The sequence below is a fragment of the Octodon degus genome, unplaced genomic scaffold (genome assembly GCF_000260255.1).
Source record: "Octodon degus isolate 3935 unplaced genomic scaffold, OctDeg1.0 scaffold00254, whole genome shotgun sequence".
Classification (NCBI taxonomy): Eukaryota; Metazoa; Chordata; class Mammalia; order Rodentia; family Octodontidae; genus Octodon; species Octodon degus.
The window spans coordinates 749,733-776,771 of NW_004524830.1; the positions used below are offsets into that span (position 1 = coordinate 749,733).

Below are 27,039 nucleotides of genomic sequence, written 5' to 3' on the forward strand. Positions count from 1 at the left end.
TGAAAAGACAACTCACAGTTGGGCATGGTGGTACATGCCTGTAATCCTACCCCTTAGGAGGCTGAGGCAAAAGATCACCACAAGTTCAAGACCAGCCTGGGCTACACACTAAGTTCAAGGCCAGCCTGATATGGCAAGACTCTTGTCTCCAAATAAAACAAAAAACAAACAAACAAACAACAACAACAACAAAAAAAAAAAACCCACAAATTTTTAAAAAATAAAAGACATCTCATAGAAGGGAAGACATATTTGTAAATCATATATCTAAAAAGGAACTAGCTGGAACATTAAAAATTCTTACAACTAAATAACAAAAAGCCTAATTTAAAAATGGGCAAAGAGCTTAAGTAAGCACTTCTCCAAAGAAGACAGATTAACAGCCACATAAAAGATGCTACACAATCGCCAGTCGTCAGGGGAATGCAAATCAAAACCACACTGAGACAGTACTTTACGCCCACTGGGCCGGGTACAATCAAACAGACAGTAATAAATGTTGGCAAAGATGTAGAGAACTTGAACCCTCCCCCACTGCTGGTAGGAATGTAAAATGGTACAGCTGCTGTGGAAGACAGCTTGTCAGCTCCTCAGAAAGTAAGTAAGAGCATATGATCCAGCAATCCTGTTCCCAGGGATACACACCAAGGAGAACTAAAAAGCTTGAACCTGTCTCTTCAGAGACAACCCAAATGATTATCAATCAAAGAATGGATTTTTAAAAATTTGGTTTACTGATACAAAGGAGTATTATTCAGCCTCAAAAAAGGATGAGATATACACTGATAATATGGGTGAATCTTGAAAGTAATAGGCTAAATGAAAGATGACAGACGAATGGTCACATATTGTATATAATTCAATTTAAATGACATCTGCAGAACAAATAAATCTACAGAGACAGAAAGTAGATTAGAGCCTGCCTAGAGCAGAGGAAAGAGAAAAAGGGAATGGCTGCTGTTGACTACACAGTCTCTTTCAGGGCTAAGCTATCCTTAAATTGATTGCAGTGGTAACCATACAATGATGTTAAAATACTAAAAACTAATGAACTGACTCCTTAAGTGAGTGAATTGTATGGTATTTGAATTATAACTCAATAAAGCTATAAAATGTTTTAAATATGATATGGTTACTGTACAAAGGAATGTGCTGTTATAAATCAATGTCACACTAGGATTCTATAATGTATTGTTTAAGTTACATATGAAGTACTTCATATTAATTATAAAATTATAAATAAAAATATTATCCCCCAAAAATAGTTCAGTACAAACACAAAATATCACATATTATGACACTATAGCAGCAATGAGTTCACTCTCTATAATAAAATGTCCCATATTCACTCTTAAAAGAAAAATACGTTATAAATGACCTCAGTGAACTCAGACAGGGTTTTGTACCCAAACTCCTCACAAAATGCTATCAGTGTTTAGAGTTGTTTGAATTTTGGAATTATGGACACAAAATGGTAGACCTGCGTTTCTCACTATGTCCAGTGAGGTTCAAGGTATGGTCATTGCTGCTAACTCATCCTAAAATATTATAATGCAACTAGGCATCTCAAAAGCATCTTTGGGTAATGTTAATTATAGAAATATACACAGCTAATTCTGTAAAGGATTGGGAAAAGAAAACTATATCCTTCATTTTCCACTGAATCAGATATAGTATGTCATTACTAAATTCCAAAGATCAAATAATGATACAGAAAATAAACACAGTAAGGCAAACCAAATAAAAAACTAGAGATGGTTATAAACAAACATACTGGATGGTATTTATGCATTTAATTTATGCTTTCAGAACTCGGAAGAATATATGAATATTAGCCGTTGAAAGAAGGAAATTCTGACATTCTACCACATGGATGGACTCTGAGGGTACTAAGCCAGGTGAAATAATGCAGAAGACCCAGGAAGAAAAGTAACTGTGCGATTCTATCTGTGCAAGGACCCCAGTGGTCAGAAGGGAGCACAGTGGTGGTGCCAGGGATGGGAGAAGGCTGTGGGAAACAGGTATCTAACTGGAGAGTTCCAGTCTGGGAAAGTGAACAAGTTCTGGAAATGGGAGTGGTGATGGCCACACAGCGGGGTAGATGTACTTAGTGCTAGTGAACAACATGCCTAAACAGTTGAAAAAGAAGATTTACTGAGGCACGGTGGTGCACACTTATAAATCCAGCACTCTTAAGAAGCTGAGGCAGGAAGATTGCTAGTTCAAGCCTGGCCTAGGTAATTTAGTACTTAGTGACACTTTGATTCAAAAACTTAAGAAAGGGTTAGGGATGTACACAGTGAGAAAGCCCTGGGTTCAATCCTCAGTACTAAAATAAATAAATAAATAAATAAATAAATATTATAATTATTTTCCACAATTTAGAAGGCAATTTGGAAGAAAATACAAGAAAACCTTCAAAATAGTCGGTGGGAGGGTCTGAGGGTATCTGGAAGGTTACACCAGTCAGACACATTTCTTGTTTCACTTCGATGTCTACCCATTTATTCTCATCTTCTTTCTGGGGAGCCCTAAAGCATGTTCCAGAGTTGCACACAGAAGCCCAGTGGTCTGCACTCTGCCATCTACATCCTCTCAGGCAACAAAGGAAGTTTATCTCTACAGTCACTGAAATGCTGGGAAACACACTGCGCCTGCCCTACCCACGCTTACAGCCCACACAAGCAACTCTGTAGTCTAGGAATGTACAAAAGGAAGAAAGAAGCGATGCACTAACCAAAGCCCTTCCAGGTGCCAGCCTGTGTGAGTGAGGTATCCTCCACACAGCAGTCCCATTGGAACACAGAAAACCAAGTGCTTCTATCTGAGCCTTACATAGGCGGACCCTGTGGTACAAAGATGAGGAGTTTTAGGATAGGCCATATTTATTCATTTATTCATGACAGTGCCAGGGACAAAACCCAAAGTTTCATACGTGCTAGGCAAACTTTCTACCCCTGAACTATACCCCTTGCTCCAGGGCAGTTTCTAATCAAACACAATCCAAAGCCTTCCTCAGGAAGAATGAAGATGCAAGAAAGCAGCTTAGGATTTGCTGTAAGTAGAATTCAGTGACTGGAAAATAGCATGGTGTGTGCAATCAACTCTGGTGGCGTTTACAGGGGGCCAGCACAGCCTAGTGGTCAAGACCATGCACTCTGGAGACCAATGATGGGTGGCCCTCCACAAGCAATCTGTCTGGTTCAGATTTCAAGTCACATTTATAGGAGGACTGAGGCTGTGTCTAACTTGGGGCAGATCATCAGGATTAAATGAGATAGCACAGGTTAAAGGATTTAGGGCAGTGCCTGATATAGTTGAAGCACAGCAATGCCAGCTGCTGGAAAACTAGGAACTCTAGTTCTGTCTAGGAACAGTAACTCTAACAGGCATTATAACTTCTAACTAGAGTAGGTCTAGAGCTCAGAAAGGTCATGTAAGTGTCCTAAGCTCTCTCATCTACTAAAGTGGTGAAATTAGAATTAGAGCCCGAGTCAGTGGGATTCCAATGCAAAACAAGGTTACAGGGCACATAAAAGGAGACTGAACAATGTATTAATTATTGTAACTGTTCTACTAACCTGTTTTGAAACTGTTTCATTGCTATTTTATCTGTTCTCATTAAAATGAACTTAAAAAACGAAAAAAACATGTATTAAGTGAATGCAAAAGTGTAACATATGAAAATGTATATGGTATAGCTAAAGCAAACTTCAGATAGAAATGTATAGTAATAAATGCTTAAACTAGGAAACAAAAAAAAAAAAAAAAAAAAAAAGGAGACTGAAGCCAGGGGTGGGAGCACTCATTTGTCATCTCAGAACTTGCAGGGCTGAGACAGGAGGTTCACACAAGCCCAGAAATTTGAAGCCAGCCTGCACAACGCAGTAAGATGGCATCTAAAACTGGAAAGCCAAGTCTTTTGCTGCTCCTTCTCTCTGGTAACCCCACCTATTCCCAGAGCAGCCCTACTTCGGCAGCCAGCTTTAAGAAGTGGCTTCCATCAGGTGTCTGCTATGGTGGGGCTGAGGGAGCTCTCTAGTTTCACTGGCAGGGATGGTATTTGTGCCAACTGACCAGGGTCAATGGTGTTTGCAAAGCCTGGGCACAAGGTCCCCAGAGTTCAGGGGGTTCTGGGTCCAGAAGCTAAGCCTGAGATACATAGATACCACTGCAAGAGTGAAGAGCCACGGTCTTGTAGGCAGCAGGGCTTGAAACAGCACCGACACTAGGGGTGAGGCTGTTGGATACAGATATGGCCCCATTTCCACAAGCACTGCTGAAGAGCTGGCTGTGTCTGTGCTTTGAGGAGAGCAGCAAACTGAGCCACAGAGGCAGGCCAAAGCTGAAACCTTCTCTTTAAGCCCTTCATCATTATTTGTGTTTTCCACCATGCATATATATCAGCACCTCAAAACATAACACTTATTTTTCACATTTGATGGGTCACCTTTCTTCTACAGAGGGCCGGGGATGTGGCTTGGTGGCGCAGCGCCTGCCTAGCAAGCGCGAGGCCCCGAGTTTGATTCCCGGTACCAAAAAAGAAAATAGTGAAAATAAGACCAAAAAAACTCCCTTTGGGAAAAAAAAAAAAAACAAAAAAAAAACCTTTCTTCTACAGAGTGGTGTCATTATCTAACCTGTCTGAGTCATCTCTTTTTCATTCACTTAAAAAATAAAAAACATGGGGGCCTGTCGGTTAGCTCAGTTGTTTAAGTGCCTGCTCATGCAAATGCAGTCAGGTGCGGGATACTGTGGTTCGATCCCCAGCTCCACCTGCCTTAGCAGACCAGCCCTTAAGGCAGCCTGAGCCAGGAAAAAAAAAAAAAAAACAAAAAACACCTTATGGGGCCAGGGAGATGGCTCAGTAGAATAAGCACTTGCCTGGCAAGCACGAGGGCCTAAGTTCAATCCCCAGTTTCACCAAAAATCAATCAATCAATCAATCCTTCCAGGGCTATTAAAGGGATTCAGCAAGTAAATACAGAGTAATAGGCAAACATGGAGCTTTATTATCCTTGCCACTGTCTATAAACTTAATCTAGGTACCTCCTCTCACTAAGAAAAATAAAACAAAACAATCCTGATTGAATAATACGTAGGCCTGCATGGCTTGTTTCCTTTCTTGTTACTCGGGACATCTCTGGAGTGGTAATGCAGCCTAAGTAAGAAGCCCACCCCCACCACGGCCACAAGAAAGACCCTCAGAAGAGGAACACTGCACAAGCTCTTATCCCCGTCTCTACCAGCCATTGCCAAGTTCTACTTTCACTGTACAGCAAAGCCTCTTTTTAGTTTTGGTTTTGGTTTTGATTTCTCCTAAATCTGGAGTGGGGATGGAGGCTGGCAGTGTCTCTTGAGAACCAAGGATCACAGCTAAAACACAAAACAATGCTCAGAATGCCCACCAAGTGCCAGGCGCATGTGATCTGTAGAGAAGAATGTCAGCATGGGTTGCGGGTCCCAATGGGAGGACAGAAAACAAACAGACAAACTCAGAGAGTTCTCCATACACACAAAAAAAGAATGAGAATGGGAACAATGACAGTTATTCTCCCAAGTATTTTATCCTTCATCTGAAATAAAAAGGCTGTTGCGTTGGATGCAGAGGAACGGCCCCAAAGGAAATCTTGGAGGCACTTTACCAGGAAGCCAGCCACACACCCACTCATGATCAGGCTTAGTCCCTGTGTCACCTGCCAAAGGACATGGTCAGTCCACCATGCATTCCCAGGCCTTGTCCTAAAGTGCCCCCAGAAGCAGTCAAGGCTATATAATTTGCTTGTTTTCTCTATCAGAGCTGAGGATTGAACCCAAGCCCTTCACACTGAGCTATGTCCTCAGCCCCTTTTAATGTTTATCTTGAGCTACCATTTCACTAAGTTGCCCAGGCTAGCCTTGAACTTGCAATTTGACTCAGTATGAGCCACCACTCATGCTATATGCTTGCCTTTTTTTTTTTTTCCCCCCTGTGGAACCAGGGATTGAATTCAGGTCTTTGCACTTGCCAGGGAAGCACTTATTCTACTGAGCCATCTCCCTGGCCCAGCCATCTCCCCAGCCCGCTATATGCTTTTAAAGGATGAGCAAGCCCTGAGGAAAAAGGTAGCTGCTACTCAGATATAATCTTCTCTTGAGTTACTGAGGTCCACATTACTTAAATTAAGAAGATAATTAAATCAAAGCTTTTATTTTTATTTATTTATTTATTTTATTTATTTTTTTGGCGGAACCAAGGATTGAACTCAGGCTCTTGCACTTGCCAGGGAAGTGCTTATTCTGCTGAGCCATCTCCCTGGTCCTAAATCAAAGCTTTTAGAAGGAAAAAAATTTCCCCAACATAGGAAGTAAAAGGCTGTGTAGTTTTAGGAGCTTCACACTTTCACACTTTTCATGGTCACCAGGGTGTTGGGACTAGATTGGCTGGGCTGGGGTCTCACACTCAGATTGCTAAAGGAAGCCGAATCTCTACCGTACTGTGCTGGGTCTTCCTCACTTTCCAGTGTTAAAGATAAACAGCCCCACCTCCCCCAGACTGCAGCACAACCACTGTGTGCAAAGCCAAGTGTCACACAGTGAAAACATGTATCATCTCCAACTGCACCAGGTTAGGACAAAACAGGTGCACAGCCTTCTCCCACCAGGCCTCGGTGGTCAGGAGCTCACAAGGCCATCTAGGGGAGTACATCTCAATTCACTGGGCACTCTCAAGTCTATTGGTATTACCAAGATCTTTTCAGCTTTGTCTAAGCACTCAATCTGATGGGACAAAAAACAACTTCACATGCCTTGATCTGTTTAGTGAATGATTTTTTTTTCAATGACAACAATTTTAAAAAATCAACTTTCTATCCAAGCAGTTATAAAAAAATAAAAAAGAAAAGAACCAAGGACATGAAATCTCCTCTTGCTAAACATAATGCAAATAATACCGCAACAAAAATTTTTGAAGTGATTATTCTCTTGTGTGTTTTGGTAGTTAAACCTGGCAATTTGAGGTGGCTACTCTCAAACATGAATCTGAAACAATGGGTTTTTATCCACCTCCAAAAAAATATGGATCTTTGGGAAGGAATTTTTTTAAACTCTGATAAGACAGCAATCTCCTACCTTGCTGACTCAAAGGTACTTGCATATTAATTGCTTCAGACCCCCAAAATCCCTGCTGAACTGGCTAAATTGTGGGCCAAATTCAATAAACCAGCAACCTCCCATTCAATGGCTCACCAAGATAACTTTGCATGTTTAATTTAAAAGTACCGATCGCTGTGAAATGAAATGCTAACGCAAGCCCGTCTGCCGCCCAAGCCATCACGGGCCTAGTCTCTGATGGACAAGTGGCGAGTTGCAGAGCTAAGACTCAGAGCAGCCTCTGGACAATGAGGAAAACACAGCTTGCCATCGCTCTTCTAAATGGTATCTGTTCTCCCAAATCAAACTTTTAAACATGCCCCTGTAGGTTAATTTCCCTGATACACAGACAGGGAGATCTGGCCTCAGATACTCAAATATTATCTAGCCTGATTGTATCTGATTAGCAAGAAATACACAACTCTCTGGCCAATGTGAATGCCTGTGCTATTCTAGCTGAACTGACCTAAGGCGCTTTTTCCTTTCTCTTTTGCAACTGTGTTCCATGTTTGACCCCTCAAATTTATTTTAAGTAGTTTTGCAAACAGCTTCCTCTCTCCCTTCCTCCCCCATGCAGCCAGCAGCTCACGTTTCTCCCGCACAGAACATGTTTTGTCCACCTTGGGAAGTGGCACTGGGGAAGCAGAGCGCTTGCTTTCGGTAAAACCAGAGCCAAAAATCAGTCCCATTCATTCAAGAGACTAAAACAGTTTTAGGGACTAACTTATATTTTAACAGAACAAGAAGAAATTAAAGCAGTGATTTCCCCCTATTTGGCATGTAAAAAAAAAAAAAATCTGGCTCTCTGGTGTCACAGTAAATATGCCCAGAAACATATCTAAAATCCCCACATCATTTTACTGCTCAGCTACACACTGGTACTAATCACCATAATCAGAATACTTCATTGGAGCTTTTCAAACCAAACATCTAAAGCTTGTTCAATAACAGCAACAACAATAACTGCTACAATAAAATAGCAATTACAATAATAACAACAACAAGGATTTGGAGATTAATGGAATAAGGGACAGCAAACAATGAGAAACAGTTTCTGGCCTGTGGTAAGTAACAAGGTTTTGACAGACAATACAAGAAAAAAGCAGTAAATCAATCTGAATTCATGAAGAGTTCTCGGCTTCTGGAATCATAAATGGCCCATTGTAAAGGTTCAATGTGAATTTTCAAAACATCAAACAGTAAATCAGTTTAAGAGAGAAAAAAAAAGTGCCGTTCTGTCATTGTATTTTACATAATATTTCCACTGGTTTGCTTGCCCCAAAAGAGAACCTACCTTCAGAAAGTTTGATTTTAAAAAATCCCTTTCAAATTACATCTGAGTCTCAGCAGAACGGCAGCAAGATGTGATTACAATTTAGGAAACACCCACAGGGGGCTATGTCTGGGTGTTACCCACTTCTCCGGGATCTCAGCAGCTCCATTTTCCAGCACAGCACTCCTCCTCTGCTCCCAAAATACATGATCCTTATCAAAACTACTTCCAGTTTCGCTTTTTATGCTGGGAATTTTCATGAGATAAAAAAGGTATTTAAATGTTTCATTTTATAGAAAAATGATTTTTATATTTCAAACTCACCCAAATGACACATTCTGAGACCATTAAAAAGATCTGTTTCTAAAACAACAAAATCTTCACTAAAATTATATAGTCCATGCAATTTTACTACAAAACTGACTCTGTCTGAGCAGCTGTTTGCTATGCTTGCACTAACAATAGTAACATTCTGCTACGTGTCTCTAAACACAGATCAATGTATGTATGCATCAGCTAACCCAAAACTCAAAATCACCTTGAAATCCAGTGTTTCTATCAACGACACTTTCTTAAAAGCCAGATGTTGCACACATTTGCATAAAGAATGTCTATCCATTCATTAGGGTTACAATTTCTCCAATCAAACTTTAAATGTGATACACGTTATCTCCTATCTGCTACTCTTCACTCAAATCAATATTCTCTGCAAATCAATTTTCTCATTTATAAAAACAAACTTGAGCTTGCTCCTCTAACACAAATGTGAGAAAAATTGAGTACCTTGATTTTTTTTTAATTCACATCAATTTCTTACTTAGTTTAAGCGATCAGTGCCATTACAAAATGAAAGAAAGTAGGCAACTCTTTAAAGTTTGATGAACTCCTTACCAATCCTAAAAATTTCCTTGCCATCCTCATTCTTACTCAGCTGTAATTGGGACACTTCCAGAAATTTTAGAGACAATCAAAATTTTAAAAACTTGTACAAAGGTCTAATGCTTTACTGATGGCTTTAAAACTTATAGATCATTTATATTTGATGAATTTGGAAATGTACCTGCTTCCCCCCAAAAAAAATCAACAGTACACTGAAGAGGGAAAACTATTTCTCTAACTGAAAGAAGGGCACTCCCAACACATCTTTTTAAAAATCTAATATTTTCTGAATTTTTTCCTTTTTTCACCCCAGGCCTACACATAGGCCTTGCCCAGGCTCTGCAGTATCAAGCTAGCAAGGGCTTTTTTTGGAAATGTTTTTTAAATAATGAATCAATAACAACAAAGATTTCCAAAATGTAGTCATATAAATTCTTTATGGTGCCTGAATCAATGATCCAGTATGACCATTTATACTGCAGAAAAAGCATTTCAACAGAGTGCACGTTTCTAGCTGGCAACTTAAAATCACACGATACTGAAAGCCTTTATTATCAGTAGTAAAAGTAGTGGTAATAACTATAACTGTGTTTATTAAAAATTTATCATGTATCAGATCTATTTCTTCTAATCCTCAAAACATTCCTAATTCTGCAGAACAGAAAGTTGAGGCCTAGAAGTCATTTGCTCCAGATCACATAGCTCACGAACACTGAAGCCGCGATTTAAACTCTCTCTCTCTCTTTTTTTTTTCTCCAGCACACTTTCTCAAGTTGTAAACCTCAAGCTTTTTTCAGTTATCTCTGTTTGCCTTCATGTTGTCCTGTGCTGTTTGGTTTATGATTTTTTTTTTTCCCTTCATTATTACTTATATCACACTGCCTGCCTGACAAGTTCTGGGTCCTGAATTCAATTTCTGGTACCAAAAAACAAAAACAAAATAAATAAAAATTAATGTAAAAATTCTTTCAAGGAAAGTTCTTTTCAGGGACTGGGGTTTGTTCCCTGGTGCCACCTGCCACACCAGCTGGGCCCCCACTGAGTCTGGGCGTGGTGACGCACACCTGTAATCCCAGCACTGGGGAGGCTGAAAACAGGAGGATCACTATGAATCTGAGCTGTGTAGTGAGACCCTGTACCAAATACGTACACTAAAAAAAAAAAAAAAAAAATTCCTTTCATCACATATTCTGAAGTACATGTACATTTAGCAGTGATTGGCACCTGTCATTTTCCAAACAAAAAACTAATCAACATTTCCCACAGACTTATCCTCTCAGTGGACAAAACACACTGGTTTCTAATATACCATCCATACTTCTCCTCTGGTTTGTGTCCTTCTGGTCACAGCTGCTGTGGCCTTTCTCTTCTCGACTCTAATTGCACTCACAATTTTATGGCCAGACCAACATAATTAAGCACTTAAACCTCAGTCTACTTCAGTGTGCTAATTCAGTTTCTTCCTAACTCAAGTACTAGCAATTCAACATGGAAACAAAAATCATGTATTACATACAGTATCAGACACAATGTATCTAGCATTCCTTCCCAACCAAAAACTGGGAAATTGAGATTCCTGACAAATGATTTACCTTCATATGAGCAGTCCAATAAAAATTAAAGCTTAATTATATTTAATTATGATTACAATAGCTAATACCATTTACTAAATACTTCCTATGCGCCATATACTGAAGTACTCTCTTTAGCTTATTTCATGAGTCTCACAAAATATTTACAAGGTTATTCCCTTCACTGTGAAAATGACAACACTGAGGCTCATAGCGGAGCACACTCCCAAGTCAGCCACAAGGACAGGAGTCAAGCATGCTGTGCCCCAAAGCTTCCCACCACTTCTGAATGCAGCTACAGGTGTCACCAACACATCCTCAAGCAGGCAAGGACAGGGTGGAGATCAGGCCCAGTGACAAGGCCTAACTATGTGCCTGATCATAGAGTTCACAACTGAGCCCACAGTCTCCCTCCTTCCAAGAGAGGCCTGGCAAGTTCCTCAAAGCAGGACCACATCCTTTTCATCTGGGCTTTCCGAAGCTGGCAGAGTTCATGCAATGACAAGGTGATACTGAATTTTACCAGCCCTCCCAGAGACCTCCCCTCCCAGCATCTGCCAGCCTCCATGCAGTCTGGGACCTCAGGCCAGGTGGCCCGGAGGTTCCTCACGTTGTTCCATCCATACCCAGCTTCCCGCAAACTCATGTATGCCGATCTCACCCTGTCACCACCCACTGCACAGACTGCACGACAGGGGACTGTGACAGCACATGCCCATGCTCCAGCACAGTGTGTTACAATGTCTCTCTAGAGCACTCCACAAAAGACAAAGCTAGCCACAGGGGCAGCACCTGGCACCTCACATGGTAAGCAACAGGAAATGCTGGAGAGGAAACCGAAGGGCATGAAGAAAGAGTTCTCAGCGCTACAGCAGCTCCAGGGCGTGAGATTTCATCCTAGCTCGGGGCTGGGACGGACTCACAAAAAGGGGAGTTTTGTTGCAGCACTGGCAGGAAGGAGATGTGGGAGGTGAAGGAGGAGAATGAGCAGAAGAAAGAGGAGGGGGAGGAGAAGAAAAGGAAGAAAAAGAAAGAATGCCGATGATGACATGAGACAGGAGAGAGGCCAGCTTTGTCCTGCATCCTGTTGAATAGCCAAGGAAAACAATGAATCTATTTTTTTCCCTCCTCTTCTTTGCCTTAAAAAAATTCAAGAATTTAATTTCCTTCGTTGAAATATAGCTCTTGCATAATTTTTGTGCTCTTTTCTGCTGTCTGCAATGCTGAGAGAAGGACATTTGACTGCCCGGGGACTTCAGGAGAGGATGCATAGGGGTGACAAAACTTGGGGGTGGCTCCGGCCTCAACAGAGCATGCTTCCATGTGCCACACATCCCAAATGGTACTATCAACCCATCAACTGCCCCCCACAGCAGGAAAAATTAGGGTTTAGAAAATCAACATGCCCAGCCCACAGGCACATACTAAGCCAACAGAGGAAGCAATCCTGTGAGACTCTGACCTCAAAACTCAGATTACCACACTGCCACATCTAACTCTCTGGAAAGCTCTATTTGCAGAGGCTGAGCCTCCTCTACACTTCTAGACACTGTGATGGACAAGACATACAAGCAAATAATCACAGCTTACAAAGTATCTGTAAATGGGAGCTTTAGCCTGGCACCAACATAGGAAAAAAGAAAAAAACTAAAACCTGAAGTCCTCAAAGGTAGAAGAAATGCTTGCCCAAGTAAGACAGAATGTTCGTCTTCTTTCAAGTACACTGGGACACGACTGACATGAGTCACTAGCATGAAGTGTTCACCATGCAGAAAAGACAGCATGATCTACAACCCTCAGTCTGCTTGCCAGCCGTGGGTAGCATCTCAGGTGTACACAGGCCTCCAAGTCGCCCTGGCTCCCTGCCCTTCTGTCTCAGCTCAAGGTATCCAGGGCCCCCAGGACCCAAAAAGGCAGAGGGGAGGGCTCTTGAGAGCAGCGGCCAGCACAGCACTCCAGCTGTTCCAGCAGCAAGAACAGCTTTCATCATGCGATGGTTCCCCCAAAAGATGGTGCATAGTTGACCTCTAGTCCCTTCACCTACCCACAAAGTAACAGATAAGGCCATCCATGTGGCAGGCCAGGCCTCCAAGACACTCTGCCCATACACACATGATTGCACACAATCCTGCCACTATCCTCATCCGGGGACACCATGCTTCATTTTTTAACTCTTCTCTGACATTGGTAAAAATTGATAATTACCTCCAAATGAAAAAGTGAATAAGCAGTTTGTGTTTTGAAATGTTGATCATAATTCAAACTGGAAGCTGACACTAATCATTTGATGTTCACTTGAAAAGACCAGATAGAGGTAGTGGGGGAACATTTCAGTAGGGGGACCGATAAGGAGAAAGGAAATAAAAATTATTGGTATTTACTCAGCCTACAATGCTTGTGGAGGGAAACTCTTTTAAGAAGGGGAGCACTTCAGACTGGTTATTCAATCTGAATTTTATAGATAGCACTGAAAATATTTTCTCACAGAATGCACTCTATCTTTACCATCATATCTCCCCAAGCGCCTGCATGTCATTCATTGCAGGAATTCTCACTCAATTCTGCTCCATTATGAGCTGATGGTGACCCAGCACCTAGAAGGCATTCAAGAGTCTGACTGGAAATTACTACCGAGGAACATCTGTCCCGCTCCCCTGCTTGCCAACCCTGCCGCAGGGGACAAAGATGGAAAACAACCCAGGATCCACACACAGAAACAACTTTTCATTCCTCTTACAAATGAGACTCCTCTGGAAATTGAGAGTTCCGGCATTTTTCAGAAAATTATGTTCCTGGAAAAACACGGCATGAACCTCTACGGAGTCTGCAGTTGCAGAGCCTCCCTTTCCTACCAGACCCTTCTAACAAAAGCCAGGACAGGAGCTTTGAGGGGAAGCCATCAGGAAGGTCACCTATGGCAAGCCTTGCCTGGTACTGTTAAACTCAAATTTTGTGCTAACTACCACAGATGAATCAAAAGTCCCAAAGTATTCGTCTATCTCGTAACTTACAGGGCATCTATCTTATAGACACACTCCCTATGGAAGGTTTATTTTGGGATTACAAAAGATGAGAAGACAACATCTGATTTCAGAGAGCTGAGCCTTGGATGTTCCTCTATGTGGCAGCTATGGGAGGGCTGAGGGGCAGCCCAGCACCTCCTACTTGGATTTTTTTGCTGCACTGTGCTGCCACATTGAAATAGACCAGCTCTATGAATCAAGTCAATGCACAACCTGCAAAGAACTGGTTTATCTCCAGACAAGAACTGGAGTCTATGCCTCTGTTCTCACATCCACCAAGACCCCCTCAACCCTATGTGCTATCAAGTCAGGGCCTGAGGGATACAATCCCTGCTTCCTACTACATGCACATGCATTATGGGCACTTCCTTGATGAACCCACCTAAGCAAGACAATCACCTGCATTGGAGGGATACAAATCGGCCAGAGAAATCAGGCAGTCTTCCTCCCAAATATGGGAGTCCTGGCTGGTCACACCCCCCTCACCTCCAGCATATGACAGGTGCTGGGTCTTGCTCTGCATGGTTTTTAGCTGCACTCTTGTATGTAACATCTAGGAGGTGCCTGAAGTCAGCCATTCCAGGGTGGGGGTGGGGTTACGAGATTGCAGGTCTAGCCCTAGCTAGAATCTGGTGAGTTAAGAACTATACACCAGGGCCGGGGAGATAGCTCAGTGGTCTAAGTGCCTGCCGGGCAAGTGCAAGGACCCATATTCAATCCACAGTACCACATGCCATGCAGGGCTTGTGCCAAGCTGGCCACCAAAACCAAGCATGCTGGCACATACCTTTAATCCCAGCCCTGGGGAGGTTGAGACAGGAAGATACTATAAGTCTAAACTGCATAGCGAGACCCTGTACCAAATAAATAAATGAAGAGAGAGAGAGAGAGAGAGAGAGAGAGAGAGAGAGAGAGAGAGCGAGCGCGAGCGCGCTATAAACCAAAACTGGTCTTTGCAGTGGGAAATTATATTTGCAGCTGGGAAACACCATGGAAGAAGTGAAAATAGGCAAATCCTTATTCAAAAGTAGGCACTACCTTTTTCAGATAGGACACCATACCCTTGGAAAACAGGAGGCTCACCTTTTTTTTTCCTCATAAAAATGCCTTGCTTTTAGCTAAAACCATAAACTTTCAGAAAAAGAAAACTAAGTAGAGAGCACTTGATGACTGAAGTCCACATCTTCAAATGCTTTAAACATTAAGTCAGATAATCTCTACACTGATGTGGACGGGAGAGGAAATACATTTGACCCCTTGCTTCAAACAAAATCTTTCCATCTGGTTTTTAATTAGAAAGCAGTTGTTTTGCTTCTGCAACACTTTTTAACCTCTGCCATTGTAGGTACAAGCCTGCAAACCATATTTTCATTGATTAAAAAAAATTAAAACTAAATGTTGAAAGAAACAATATTTTCTTTTTAAGAAAAACAGTGAGCAGCAACATTTTGCCAGGGTCAGCCACTTAAAACACATATAGAGAAACCATTGAGACCATGGCTTACAGTTCATTTTGTCTTGAACAAGTCCGAGGTCATTTTAACTGTGCTGACCTGTGGACCCACACCAGGAGCCAGCACTGTAAGCAAACACTGCCCTCTTGTGCACCAAACAGCTCCAGAGTCGGCACCCATGGACAGCCTGTGATGGTACAGCTGGACTCCCAGCCCAGGACGTGTCAGGAAGAGGATGACACACATCTGTTGCCAGAGCGCTCCCTACAATGTGTTCAGGGACAGATTTTGAGATAAGAGGAAGAAGGGGGCATTCAGCAAAAGAAATCAGACCAAACCTAACCCACTTTTATCTTTCCTGGAAAACTCATTCCTCAGAAAAAAAATTCATTGGTTGTCATGGGAACTTACAACATTTTTTAAAAAAAAAAACTTTTAGAGATGATTAATGAACCTACAATAGTGAGTAAGTAGTACCTATTTTTATCTAGGTAATCTTCCCCAGGAAAATACTCCATTTGATCTTAGAGAGGTAAGGAGGGGACCCCTCAGTGGTCACTCATATGAATCACCTAGAGCTTGGTCACAACTCCTCCTCTCCTTTCTGAGGGCCCCCAGCCTGGGATGACTTGTGAACATTCTCTCCTCTTAACTTATGCTTAGGGCTCTGACCCTAAAATGCCAAACTGGTGTTTCAAGCAAAGCCTCAAAGAGTAACAATTCTTTTTTTTTTTTTTTTTTGCAGTCTGAAGATGCCTTGAGGCCATCTCTGGTTTCCTGTGAGAAACTGGGTTCGAACCAGAGCATCTTGAGCCTGACTGCTTTGTTTAAGAAGGCACTGAAACAACTGCGCTAATGGGCAGGCCCCCAAGAATATCAATTCTTATTAAAAAATTCGAGAAAAACCAAAGGGAAAAAATATACACAGGAGTTGAATGTGTGCTGAGCAGAGGGGCTCAGAGATGAGTGAGGCCCTGGGCTTCTTTGATATAAGTTCTCAGGTCAGGATCAGACAACCCATCAGAAATAGTGGAAGGGGACACTAAGAGGAGACATGCAGGGAAAGGAGCGTGATCAAGAGAAGAGCCACACATGGCCCAGATCCCCAACATTCTATTATTTATGAGCTCAGTGACTAAACATCTCACTTAACATCACTGATGTCCAATTCTTGGTTAGTGGCTGATAAATATTTCCTTACTCTCTGTGTGGCCTTTGAATCAAAGGCAGCCCATGTGCCAATGTTTAATGACCAAACACAGTCACAGAGTGGTGAGGAATGTCTAATTCACTTCATGCCAGAATTGGCTGCCAACCCTATTTTCACTCTGGCCCTTCCCATTACCCTGGAAAGAAGACGCGGTCACAGTTATAGAAACAGGCAGGACTCAGGATGGAGCAAGACAGCCATGATGAGGTCAGACACCTTTTCCCTTTCTGTCCTTAATCCAAAACATGGCATGCCATTGCCTGTCCTCTGGCAAAACCAGGATGGAGAGGCCCAGATGGACCACACATATGTATCTGTCCAGACACCTGAAACCCTCCTGTACAAAGTCTCCTCCTGCCCCATAGCACCTCTTGCCTCAGGGCTGTATGGTATTGCTCTGGTCTGAAGCACCCCAATTCTCCAGTGCCCAGCCCCTATTCCTCTTTCAGATGTATGCTTCTACCCCCCTGCCTCAGAAAGGCCTTCCCCAGCCTCTACCCTGGGCATCCTACCTCTTTCTTAGCATTTACCACAATTTACAATTCTATTCATCTCTGTTTACCGCTATAACAACTGTAATGCAGGTCACCTACATGGTAGCAGGAGCCAATTCTGCCACACTGACCTTGGGACAGCTGACCGTTGGCAGGCAGTTGGTTGTAGGGGCTTGCTAAGAATGAATCCAAGTGATGACCCACTTTCCTTTTACATCATTTGGCTCAAAGCATAAGGTCACCTTGCCAAATCTTAATGACACAAAGAATCATGGTCAAACCAATAAAGAAAGCCAAGGAACCAGGCCAGATGCTTACACAGCCCCCACGATGTTGCCTAGGGTATGACACAGAAGACCAAGGAGCTAGCCAGGCATGGTGGTGCACATCTGTAATCCCAGCACTTAGAAGACTGAGAAAGGAGGATCTCTGTGAGTTCAAGGACAGCCTGAATTACGGAACAAGGCCCTATCTCAAAAAACAAACACAACAAAACAAAAACAGCAAAGAGCTGCCTAGAGACTGAGGCCAGTCTCAAATACTGCACACCCATGACCCATGGCCCCAAAGCTCCAAAGGTCCTGTTGATAGTGACATCCCACATTCACAGACATCTGTGGACTTCCTATGAGAAAACACACAGGAACTAAAGGGTGAGACTGGCCAGCAGGTAGAAACGCATGAAAGGCTGGGTCCTCAGGGGAATGCTTACTCCCAAAGTCTCAGAGCAAGCACTAGGACAGAGACAATGTTGAATCTCTATCCCACCAGCTCAAGGAGCTTCCTCTCTCCCCAAGAAGCTTCATCCCATGGAAGCATTTTGCCATGGTCTATGGGACCTTAAGTTCACCTCTGCCCTGCCAGGTATCTATCAAGCTGACAACACTATAGAATTCTGTCTGGACCAGAGCTCAGTGATCACAGCCAGTGATCTCCTCTGCTGGCCTGCCATGAGCCACAGCAGAGCAGAGGTTTTGTGCTGGCAATGCAACCCTGATCGGCTTTAGAAGCCTCCTCCCTTTCCACTTCTATGGCTTCATCTTTGCAACTCTCTGCAGAGCAAACACTGGCACCGGTCACAGGGTTGCATTACACTCATTTCCCTGTCCCCAAGCTCAGGGGCAAGTTTAAAAGTCCTCGTCCTGTCTCAGAATCAGGTCTGAATTAATACCCTTCCTCAAAAGAACTCTAGTAGCAAAGTGAAAACAGACACACTAGACAATGCCCTTTGAAAGTCCCAGCAGGGACAACTGGTGACAATGCAGCCCCTGGCTCCAAAAGAAACCCTAAGGTTAAAGGTTCACAGAGGTAGGAGAATTACCAAAGTACAAGTTTGTTCAAATTTCCTCTGGCAGATTTAAACAACCAGGGTCAAGCTGAATGCTGCCGGCAAGAACCTACAAGACAATTCTTTGAACTGTGTGGAGAAAGGAAAATATACGGCCTGAGAGGGATCTACGTTATAGCTTTTCAAAATGTTCTTGAAAGGGTCAACCCTGTTAACTCAAAATCACCCTGTTGAAGGATGTGTGAGGACCACTTCTCTAAAACAACAGGGCCACCAGGCCACACTGTGTGCGGTGAGCTGCACTGAAGTCACCGTGTTCCTGGCATTAGTGTGCTGACCCTCCTTGGGCCATGAAATTAACCATCAGCATAGTAGAAATCTGCTCCGAGTTAAACTACTTTGCTACGCAAAGTGGCCTGAAAATGAAATATAAGGATTGAATTTCCATTGAAAGATTAACTAGTCTAATCTCAAGACAGGCTTCTTCCACTGTTGAACTCTGTTCAACCAGTTGTTTGAAGCACCATGTGAGGGTGATAACTGGTCCAGGCAGTGGGAAATGTCATTCATTTACTCATTCGTTCATTCATCCATCCATTCAATCAAGCAATCATGCATACAAGCATGTATCAGGTATTCCTTCTATGTCAAGCTCTTGGAAACAAAGTTGAATGATAACAGGACCCTGCTCCCAAAGGGATCAGGTCCAATGGAAAATATAACCCAATAAATTGATAATGACATAAAATGGAGAAAAAATTAAATCCTAGGGGTGTGTAGGATGTTGCAGGCTCTCAAATGAAGGTCACTGTATCTATCCTGGGGAGGGCTGATAATCAGGCTTCCCAGAAAGTACATGGAACCAGAACATGCAGCCTAAGACAGCGTGGCTGGTTTGTGAACAGAGACAGACAAAGACAAACTCTGATCTATCAGAAAGGGGCCTCATCAGCCATGCCAAGCAGTACAACCTTTACAGTAGGTTAAGCAAAATAATTATCTCATCAATTTAGAAAGAGTTCTTGTCTACAGAGTGAAGGATCATATAAAAAAGGGAGACTATGTAAAGGAATAAATGCCATACTCATGGCAGGCAGTAGCTGCAAAGATGAGAACGGGTTGGGAGTAAGTGTGAGGATAGGGACAAATGGCCACTTATATATGGGTGAGAATGCACTGCGGACCATGGCAAGCACCATGCCTTGAGGGAATGAGGTGTCACTCACTATGAAAAAGGGAAGGATGAGCAGGAGCAACGCAAGCTCAGTAGGGAGGCGGAAACCAGTGCATCCCTCAACCCTGCAGCCCTGTGCTATCAAATACCAAAACCAAAGGCTAGTTGCAGGTCCCTGCTCAAACTCAAAGTAAAAAGAGATAAAATGTCAGCTCCTCAGCTGTATCAGCTGCCATGCAAGCACTCAAGTGGCCACATGAGGCTCAGGGCTACAATCTTGGGCCATGCAGCGACAGAACTTGCCCAGGACAGAAAGCTCAAGTACTAATCAAGCCCCTGCAGAGATTTTTAAAAGTACTGTCCTCTTCCCTCTCATTGTGATGCTGAATGCTGATAGATGGGGAACAGGGCTGCACTGGCTGGCATGCTGGGGCTTCCCTTTCCAGCCTGTCCTGGTCTGCTTGTCTCTAGGCACTGAGCAACAAGTACTGAAGAAACGAGTCTTGCTGGTGTAAAGTCTTTTTCTCTAGAGCAATGTTCTGTAGATTGCCTCTCAAGTGCATTGGGTCATCATTCTGGAGAAAGCAATGCTGGGAACGTGCACAAGGGTCATTCATGTTTAAGGATAACAGAACTGGCAATGATCACAAATACACACAAGGGCCTGAGTTCAACTCCCCGGTTCCAAAACAAAACAAAACAAAAAAACACAAATATAGCAAGAGTTTCTAAGTGTCCCACCTCAGTGTCACTATGAAGCCTGAGTCCCAGCGTCCAATGACCAAGGACAAGCTGTGGATCCTCCCAGGGGTTTAAGTGACCCAAATGAATCTATAGTAAAGGCAGAGCCACGTGGCCAAGCAAGACAGGTTCCTAGGGCCAAGCAGGGCAATGCTAACACATTTTAAGCACTAATTAAAAAAAAAAGTCAGGTTTATCTTTAGGTACCACCTGTGCATGCCACCAAATAAATATCCTCAGGAAGTAGGTTAGAGACAAAGGAAATTATTTTAGTCTTCCTGAAGGCCCTAAGACGAGAGAGGCATCATCACAAGAGATATGGAAAGAGGGAAAGTCTACTTCTCTCTCAACAGAAAAAGTTGTTTTTTCTCCTGCCAAGAGAGGATCACCCACATTAACTAAGTCCTCCCTACCCACCCAACAAAGGCCACTTCAAAGCAGCAAGAGCCTAATTGCACAGCACAAGAAAATGAAAGACCCAATTATAAAAAATCCAACGAAGAATGGCTGGGAGTTGACTATGGCAGTTGACTGTGTGCATAGACTGCTCTCCCAGGGAATCTGGTCTTCTCTAGATGCACCTGGGGTCTAAGGCTGAACAGCCAGGCCTGGACAAACCAGGCCACTGAAACCATTCCTAGGTAAAAGTGCAACCTGGCACAGGCTCACAAACTGGCCAGTGGTGAGCTGCTTGCCTTTCGAGCCTCGTTCTCCTGAGTCAAAAAATGCACAAGGCTCATCTTGTGCTCCTTCCTCCAGCTAGATCAGAAAGCTGTAGTTCGAGCAGGGAGCCATCCCTGGCCCCAAGTCCACCTGCCACAGCCCTCTCCTCTGCCTCAGAGTCTCCCAGTTAACTCCTCACAAACACAGAGGCCTCCAGGCTCTAGAGCTCTAGCCCCACCCTGCTCACTGCTCCAAACCTTTGTCTCTGTGTCTGTATGTTAAGCCTGCTGGCTGGAACAGCCAGATCTCCACCATCCTTTTAGCCCTCTCAAAAGTCTCCTCTGAGTAGCCCATGGCTTGCTGATCTGGCCTTAGCACTTCACTGTGCCAGGTCTCCAAGTACCAGTGCCAGTACCAATGCCAGGGCCATGTTTGTGCTTGTCCAGGACTGTTTTGAGGCTGTTCCCTGTGTATGCTCACCCCAAAACCTCCAGTCACCGTTCATGGCCTGGCCACAGGACAGGACACCCTACCTGCCTGTCCGGGGGGGCAACACATCTCCGCCTGATCAAACCCTATGATTTCTACATCTTCTCTGAAGTGGCTTATAGAACTGACCCCACTTCCTCCTCCCTCCTAGGGATAATGCATCACTTAAAGACAAGCATGGCAGTCTATCTGCCTCACATTCCAAAAAACTGAGTATATGGATAAGAACACCAAAACAACAGCATTGTGGATCCTCTGCCACCAGGTGGGCTCCCAAAAGCTCCCAAAACATGGAGCTTTGAATCCAATACCCCCATGGGGCCAGACCTAAAACAGAAAGGAGCAACTCCCAGAATTACAGGGCAAGTTTTTATTTAATTTATGTTTTTCTTTTTTGTAATACTGGGGATTAAATCTGGGGCCTTCACATTGAACTACATCCTCAGTTCTTTTAAAAAATTTTTTGAGACACAGTCTTTAAGTCAATAAATTGGTCTAGATCCTGAAGAAGAAAAAAAGGAGCACCTGGAAGGGCACATGTCATTGCACCTTAAAATGCTGAGACTGTACATTTTATATGTATTGTAATCCACAATTAGAATGTAATTTTCTTTTAAAAAGGAATGAAGGGCAAGTTCATGCTACAATGTGGATGGACCTTAAAAAAACATTTGCTAGAGCTCGGGAGATAGTTCAGCAGCATAAGTGCCTGCCTGACAAGCACAAGGCCCTGAGTTTGATCCCAGGTACCACGAAAAAAGGAAGAAGAAGAAGAAGAAGAAAGAAGAAAGAAGAAAGAAGAAAGAAGAAAGAAGAAAGAAGAAAGAAGAAAGAAGAAAGAAGAAAGAAGAAAGAAGAAGAAGAAGAAAACTTGCTAAATGAAAAAAGCCAGATGCAAAAGGTCACATAGCATATGACTGCATTTATATGACATATCCAGGAGATGCAATCTAGAGAGTTACTAAGTAGATTAGAGGCTGCCATGACTGGAGTTGGGGGTGGGAAATAGCTCTGAGAAGGCACAAGCTTCCTTTATGGGGCAATGAAAATGTTCAAAACTTAAGAGTGTGGCAATGACAACAGAATTCTATGAATACCCTGAAAACTGCTGAGCATTCAAACACTGAAATAGGTGGACTTCATGTTATGTGAACTGCAATAATAAAGCTGCATTGAAAAATGGCCAACTATCTACTATCTGCCAGGACCCTTGAGCTAGAAATGACACAGACATCATCTCTACTCGCAATGCTTTCTGCACTATGGAGAAGTAGGGCCAACAGTGCAGCATGGCATGGTGATTCCAGCATCCCAGTCAAGCCCAGGCCTACAAGGGCTCCTGCTCCCAGTCTGTCCCAAGGCCACACCCTCACCAGAGCCTTCAAGGAGTCTGGTGCCAGCACTGTGGGTTCCATCAGCTTCGGTGTGACACCCAAGCCTCTACCCATGAGCACAGGTACAGAATTGTGTTCTAAGGCAAGAGATACCCATTCCAGCCTGGCTCAAGCTCTGTAACAAGAAAGAAAGAAAGAAAGAAAGAAAGAAAGAAAGAAAGAAAGAAAGAAAGAAAGAAAGAAAGAAAGAAAGAGCGAGCACAGGTCTTATGGGTGACTGGATGGGCTGTTTCCTGGGATGCCTGCCCTAATCTTACTCTAACCTGAATGGAGTGATTTTAAAGAAAAGACCCAGCAGCATGCTGGAGAAAACAAAAGAGATGCTCAGTGAAAAGTTTAAAAGCAATTAATTTTAAATGATTACAGCTTTACTAAAAGCTGTGGCTATGATTTCCTTCTGACTTTGATTAAAACCTTCCAGCAAAATATTTGCCTCGAGAAGGCAAAGTCTTTGCATTATTTTCTATTCCTAACATGACTACAAAAATATTCTTTGATTTAACATTTGATATGTTTTGTTCTCAAGGGCAAGCCCCATGAGAAGAAAAATGTACCCCAACAGAATGAAATATGACTGCCTGCTTCCATTCTTCTTTCCTCTTGGTGCCTGCTCAAATATTCTGCATTAATTTAAACTCAAAGCTATGTCTCTGATGTGCTGCTACTCTTGTTCTGTCACCCAAACCAAAGTCACCTGCTGTCCAGCACTAAGAGAAAGTACTGTGGACAAAGCTCACCTTGAGACTCCAAGACAGCAAAAGGCACCCATGTTTGGAAGGAGACCAGGCAGAGAAAGAGAACAATAAGGTAGCAGGCAAAACGGAAAAGTTTGCACTTACAGAGAAGCACCCTTAGTGCTAGGCCCAGCTTCCTAATGGACAGACAGGCTCCCAAGCATCAGCCCAGTGTCACTCAACAACAGAGGATGAAATGCTGGGCAGGAACCTCTTCCAGTCAAGGCATGTGCCCTCTGGTTGTGAAGAAGGATAAAAGACAGCTGTTACCAGGCAGGCACAGAGGAATAGGGTCCTGTGGCCTGGCAGACACTAGGGCTAAAGATGTTCTAGTGTTGGAATCATTTTCCCCTCAACTCCCTGAAATACGCTCCAGTATCATAGGATACACATACATAATTACGACAACTTAACAGCATGTATCCTATACCAATTTTCATTTTTTAAAAAAGGGTAAAGAAAACTTCAAGTGGCGTTTGTTTGCTTTGCATTAGAACAGCACAAATTTCACCTGGCAGCTAAGGCTTATGTCCATTTCCCCACCCACACCCACTGCTGCTTGCACCATGTAGCTTTTTGGGACTATGTGCAGATACTCAGGGGTGTTTCTGATTAAAACCACACTGGGCCACACACAGGAATCCTGCTCCGTCCACAAATCCAAAGACAGGGCCTCAGACAGAGCGGGAAGACAGGGCACACTCGATCAGCAGTGCATGCAGGGCCAAAGTTCCTGCCACTTCAGCACCTGATGCGCAGACATAGGGAAACACAGAAGGCAAAGCAGCTGCAGAGACAAAACCCCTAGGCTCCTGGCATCATCTCCCTCCAGACAGTGAGCTGCTTCAGACTCCAAGATGTTCGCACTCCTGCCAGTTCCAGGCAGAGAGGCCCGAGTGACAAGCCACAGGCTGTGCAGGAAGCAGCTCTTGCACAGTGGGTGCAGCAGGGGAGAGATGCTTCCACAAGTCAAGAAGTTGCAGCACAAGAGCGGCCATTCATTAACAATGGGAACAAAAGACCCAGAGACAATGCGCTGTTAATCCTAGCAGCCACCAGAGGACTATAAATGGCCAAGCCAGGGTCCCAGCATTTTTCAGCCCTCCTCTTCACTACTAGAGCAAGATTGAGGATGAGTCCAGGTCCCTCACCCCCACCCAAGTCTTTAAAAAATATATTACTGAATCTTTTTGATGTTCTAACCCCTGAAAGATTTATTCTCTAATATGGATTTGAGAAAAATACGGCCCTGAAACCCTACCATGGGGGTGGTGTGTACAAGCGCTTTTTTATCCAGGCTGAGATGGCCAGAGCAGGAGCCAGGGAGTGAGAGGAGCTGGGCTCCCTGGCCTCTCCAAGACATGACGCTTTCATACGTACAATGGGACCATTACCTTTTAACACCCATCATGGTTCTGACAGTGAAATGGGGACAAATAATGACAGCACTAATTCCTAAACATTACTGTCACCATGTGCCCACCATACCATCAAGGAAGCTGAAGCCCAATTTTCTTGAAGTTAAAAAGGAGAGAGAGTGTGTGTGTGTGTGTGTGTGTGTGTGTAGTATCCTGGGGGAGCAGCAGAATTACAGAGATGGCTTTAATTTAAGAGACATTAGGCTCAAGGGGCCAAGGATATGATTCAGCAGCCTAAGCACCTGCCTGGCAAGCACAAGGTGCTGAGTTCAATCCCCAGTATCACAAAAGAAAAAAAGAGAGAGTGAGTGACATTAAGCTCAGAGATATCACTGGATTTCAGACACACTGGTGATCACACATTCCCCACAGGACCTAACTCTTTCACAGTGGGCTAGGAACTTAAACCATTACTCAGGGAGCCCAGTGTGGTGCCACCCTGCTGTCACTGAGCTCTCCTGCCCAGCAATCTTACACCCTTCAGTCCCTAGCCCTGGGTGAAGTCTACCCAAGGGCCTTCCTACCTTCAGGAACACACCATGCTGATGCCCTGCCATAACATATTCTGTGAGTTATCTCTGAGGCTAGACTGAAAGAAGGGCACATTAAAGCCAGCAGTTCCCTTTCCCAAGAGCTCTTCTATTCCCATTGTATCTTGTACCCCAGCTCTCAGCAAAGTGAGTTATTGATGCCTTTGACTAGCATGCACAAAACTCCAGCAGCTCACTTGTACCCAGTGCAGTCTCCTCTTCCCTCCTACGTAGCTCCTGGCAGGGAGTGGCCAAAGCACTGGGCACTCACGAAAGGGCAGGGCCTCTGCTGACCACTCTCCATCCAAAAGAAGGTTATTTGCACACTGTAGCACCTAGCCCAGAAGCTAGAACACAGCCTTTGGATCTTACTGACTGCCCAGCCTATGCCAGGCTTCAGGCCAAGAACTGAGAACACACCAGTGACTAAAGTTGTAAAGGTCACACTCCACTCTTGTGGTACTGCAATTCTAGCACAGAACAGACGGGTGAACACATAAACAGCATCCAGTAATAATGTCAGGCAAGCGACATGCAGATAGGAAAGAGTATGAGGAGGGGTTGATAGAGAAGGCTGCTCTTAGAGGAGACATTCAAGTCAAGGCATAATGATCAAGAAGCAAACATAACACACAGAGGCCACCGCAGGTAGAAAGGGAAGCAGTGGCTCGACCCACATAAGATGTAGAAAAAAGCCGGTAGCTGAAAGTGGGAAGCCAGGAAAAGAGGTGGCCAAGGAAGCTCAGAGAGAAGAGGAACCAAGCTCTGGATCCTGTGGGCCTGATAACAAAACTGGCTCTCCCTTAAAGTCCTGTGGACATCAATGAAAAGTATAAGGTCCTGATGCACATCTCTAAAGTGAGTACACTGCCAGCTACATAGAGAATAAAGCAGATGGAAACAGGACAAGCAGGCTGGGTCCAGGATGATAGGATTTTGGGTACCTTAAACCAAGATCTGGACACACTCCACAATGCATGGTGGTACACACCTATAATCCCAGCACACACCTATAATCCCAGCACTTGCAAGGCAGTGCAGGAGGATAGCCAGAGTTCAAGGCCAGCCTGGACAACTTAGTAAGACCCTGTCTTAAAAAAAGGAGGAAGGAGGTGCTGGGGATATCTGCCGGCAAGCCCAAGGTCATGAGTTCAATTCCTGGTACCCCACCCCCCCAAAAAGGATCCAGCCACATAAAGAAGGCAAGGATGTCTATGATTTATGACTCACAAGAACAACAGCAGAGTTGGTTCCAACATCAGCCCATGCCCTCAACCTGCCAAGCATCTGAAAAGCAGGCTAACACCTCCCAACACATGGCTGTCACGTACATGCAAGTCATGGCAGCAGGCTGGGACACAGCACATATTCAATCAGGAACACTCTTCCATTTAACTGGAAAGTAAACTTCTCATTCCCCAGCAAGGTGGGACACTAACCTAAAGGAAAAATAGCAGCCACTTTGGTGTCACTGTGGCAATGTACCCAGGTCACATTTTGATGCTGCAGGAGGTGAGAGTAAAGCAGTAAGAACATCTATGTAGATGCAAGAGAAAAAAAAAATTCTCCTGAG

The 27,039-nt window shown here is 43.7% G+C and overlaps 1 protein-coding gene across 4 annotated transcripts in view; it reads right to left on the bottom strand.

Moving 5' to 3' along the window:
- Nucleotides 1-27,039, bottom strand: part of Eefsec (eukaryotic elongation factor, selenocysteine-tRNA specific) — a 235,211-nt gene that overhangs the window by 204,528 nt on the left and 3,644 nt on the right. The window contains exon 1 of one of the 4 annotated variants that reach the window (XM_023706387.1): nucleotides 11,647-11,703. The exons of 2 other annotated variants lie outside the window; for them this stretch is intronic. In XM_023706387.1, the coding sequence (XP_023562155.1) occupies nucleotides 11,647-11,701 (55 nt within the window). In that variant the 5' untranslated portion in view covers nucleotides 11,702-11,703. Of the gene's footprint in view, nucleotides 1-11,646; nucleotides 11,704-27,039 lie in introns of those variants that run through there. One more of the 4 variants, XM_023706389.1, reaches the window with a different exon arrangement.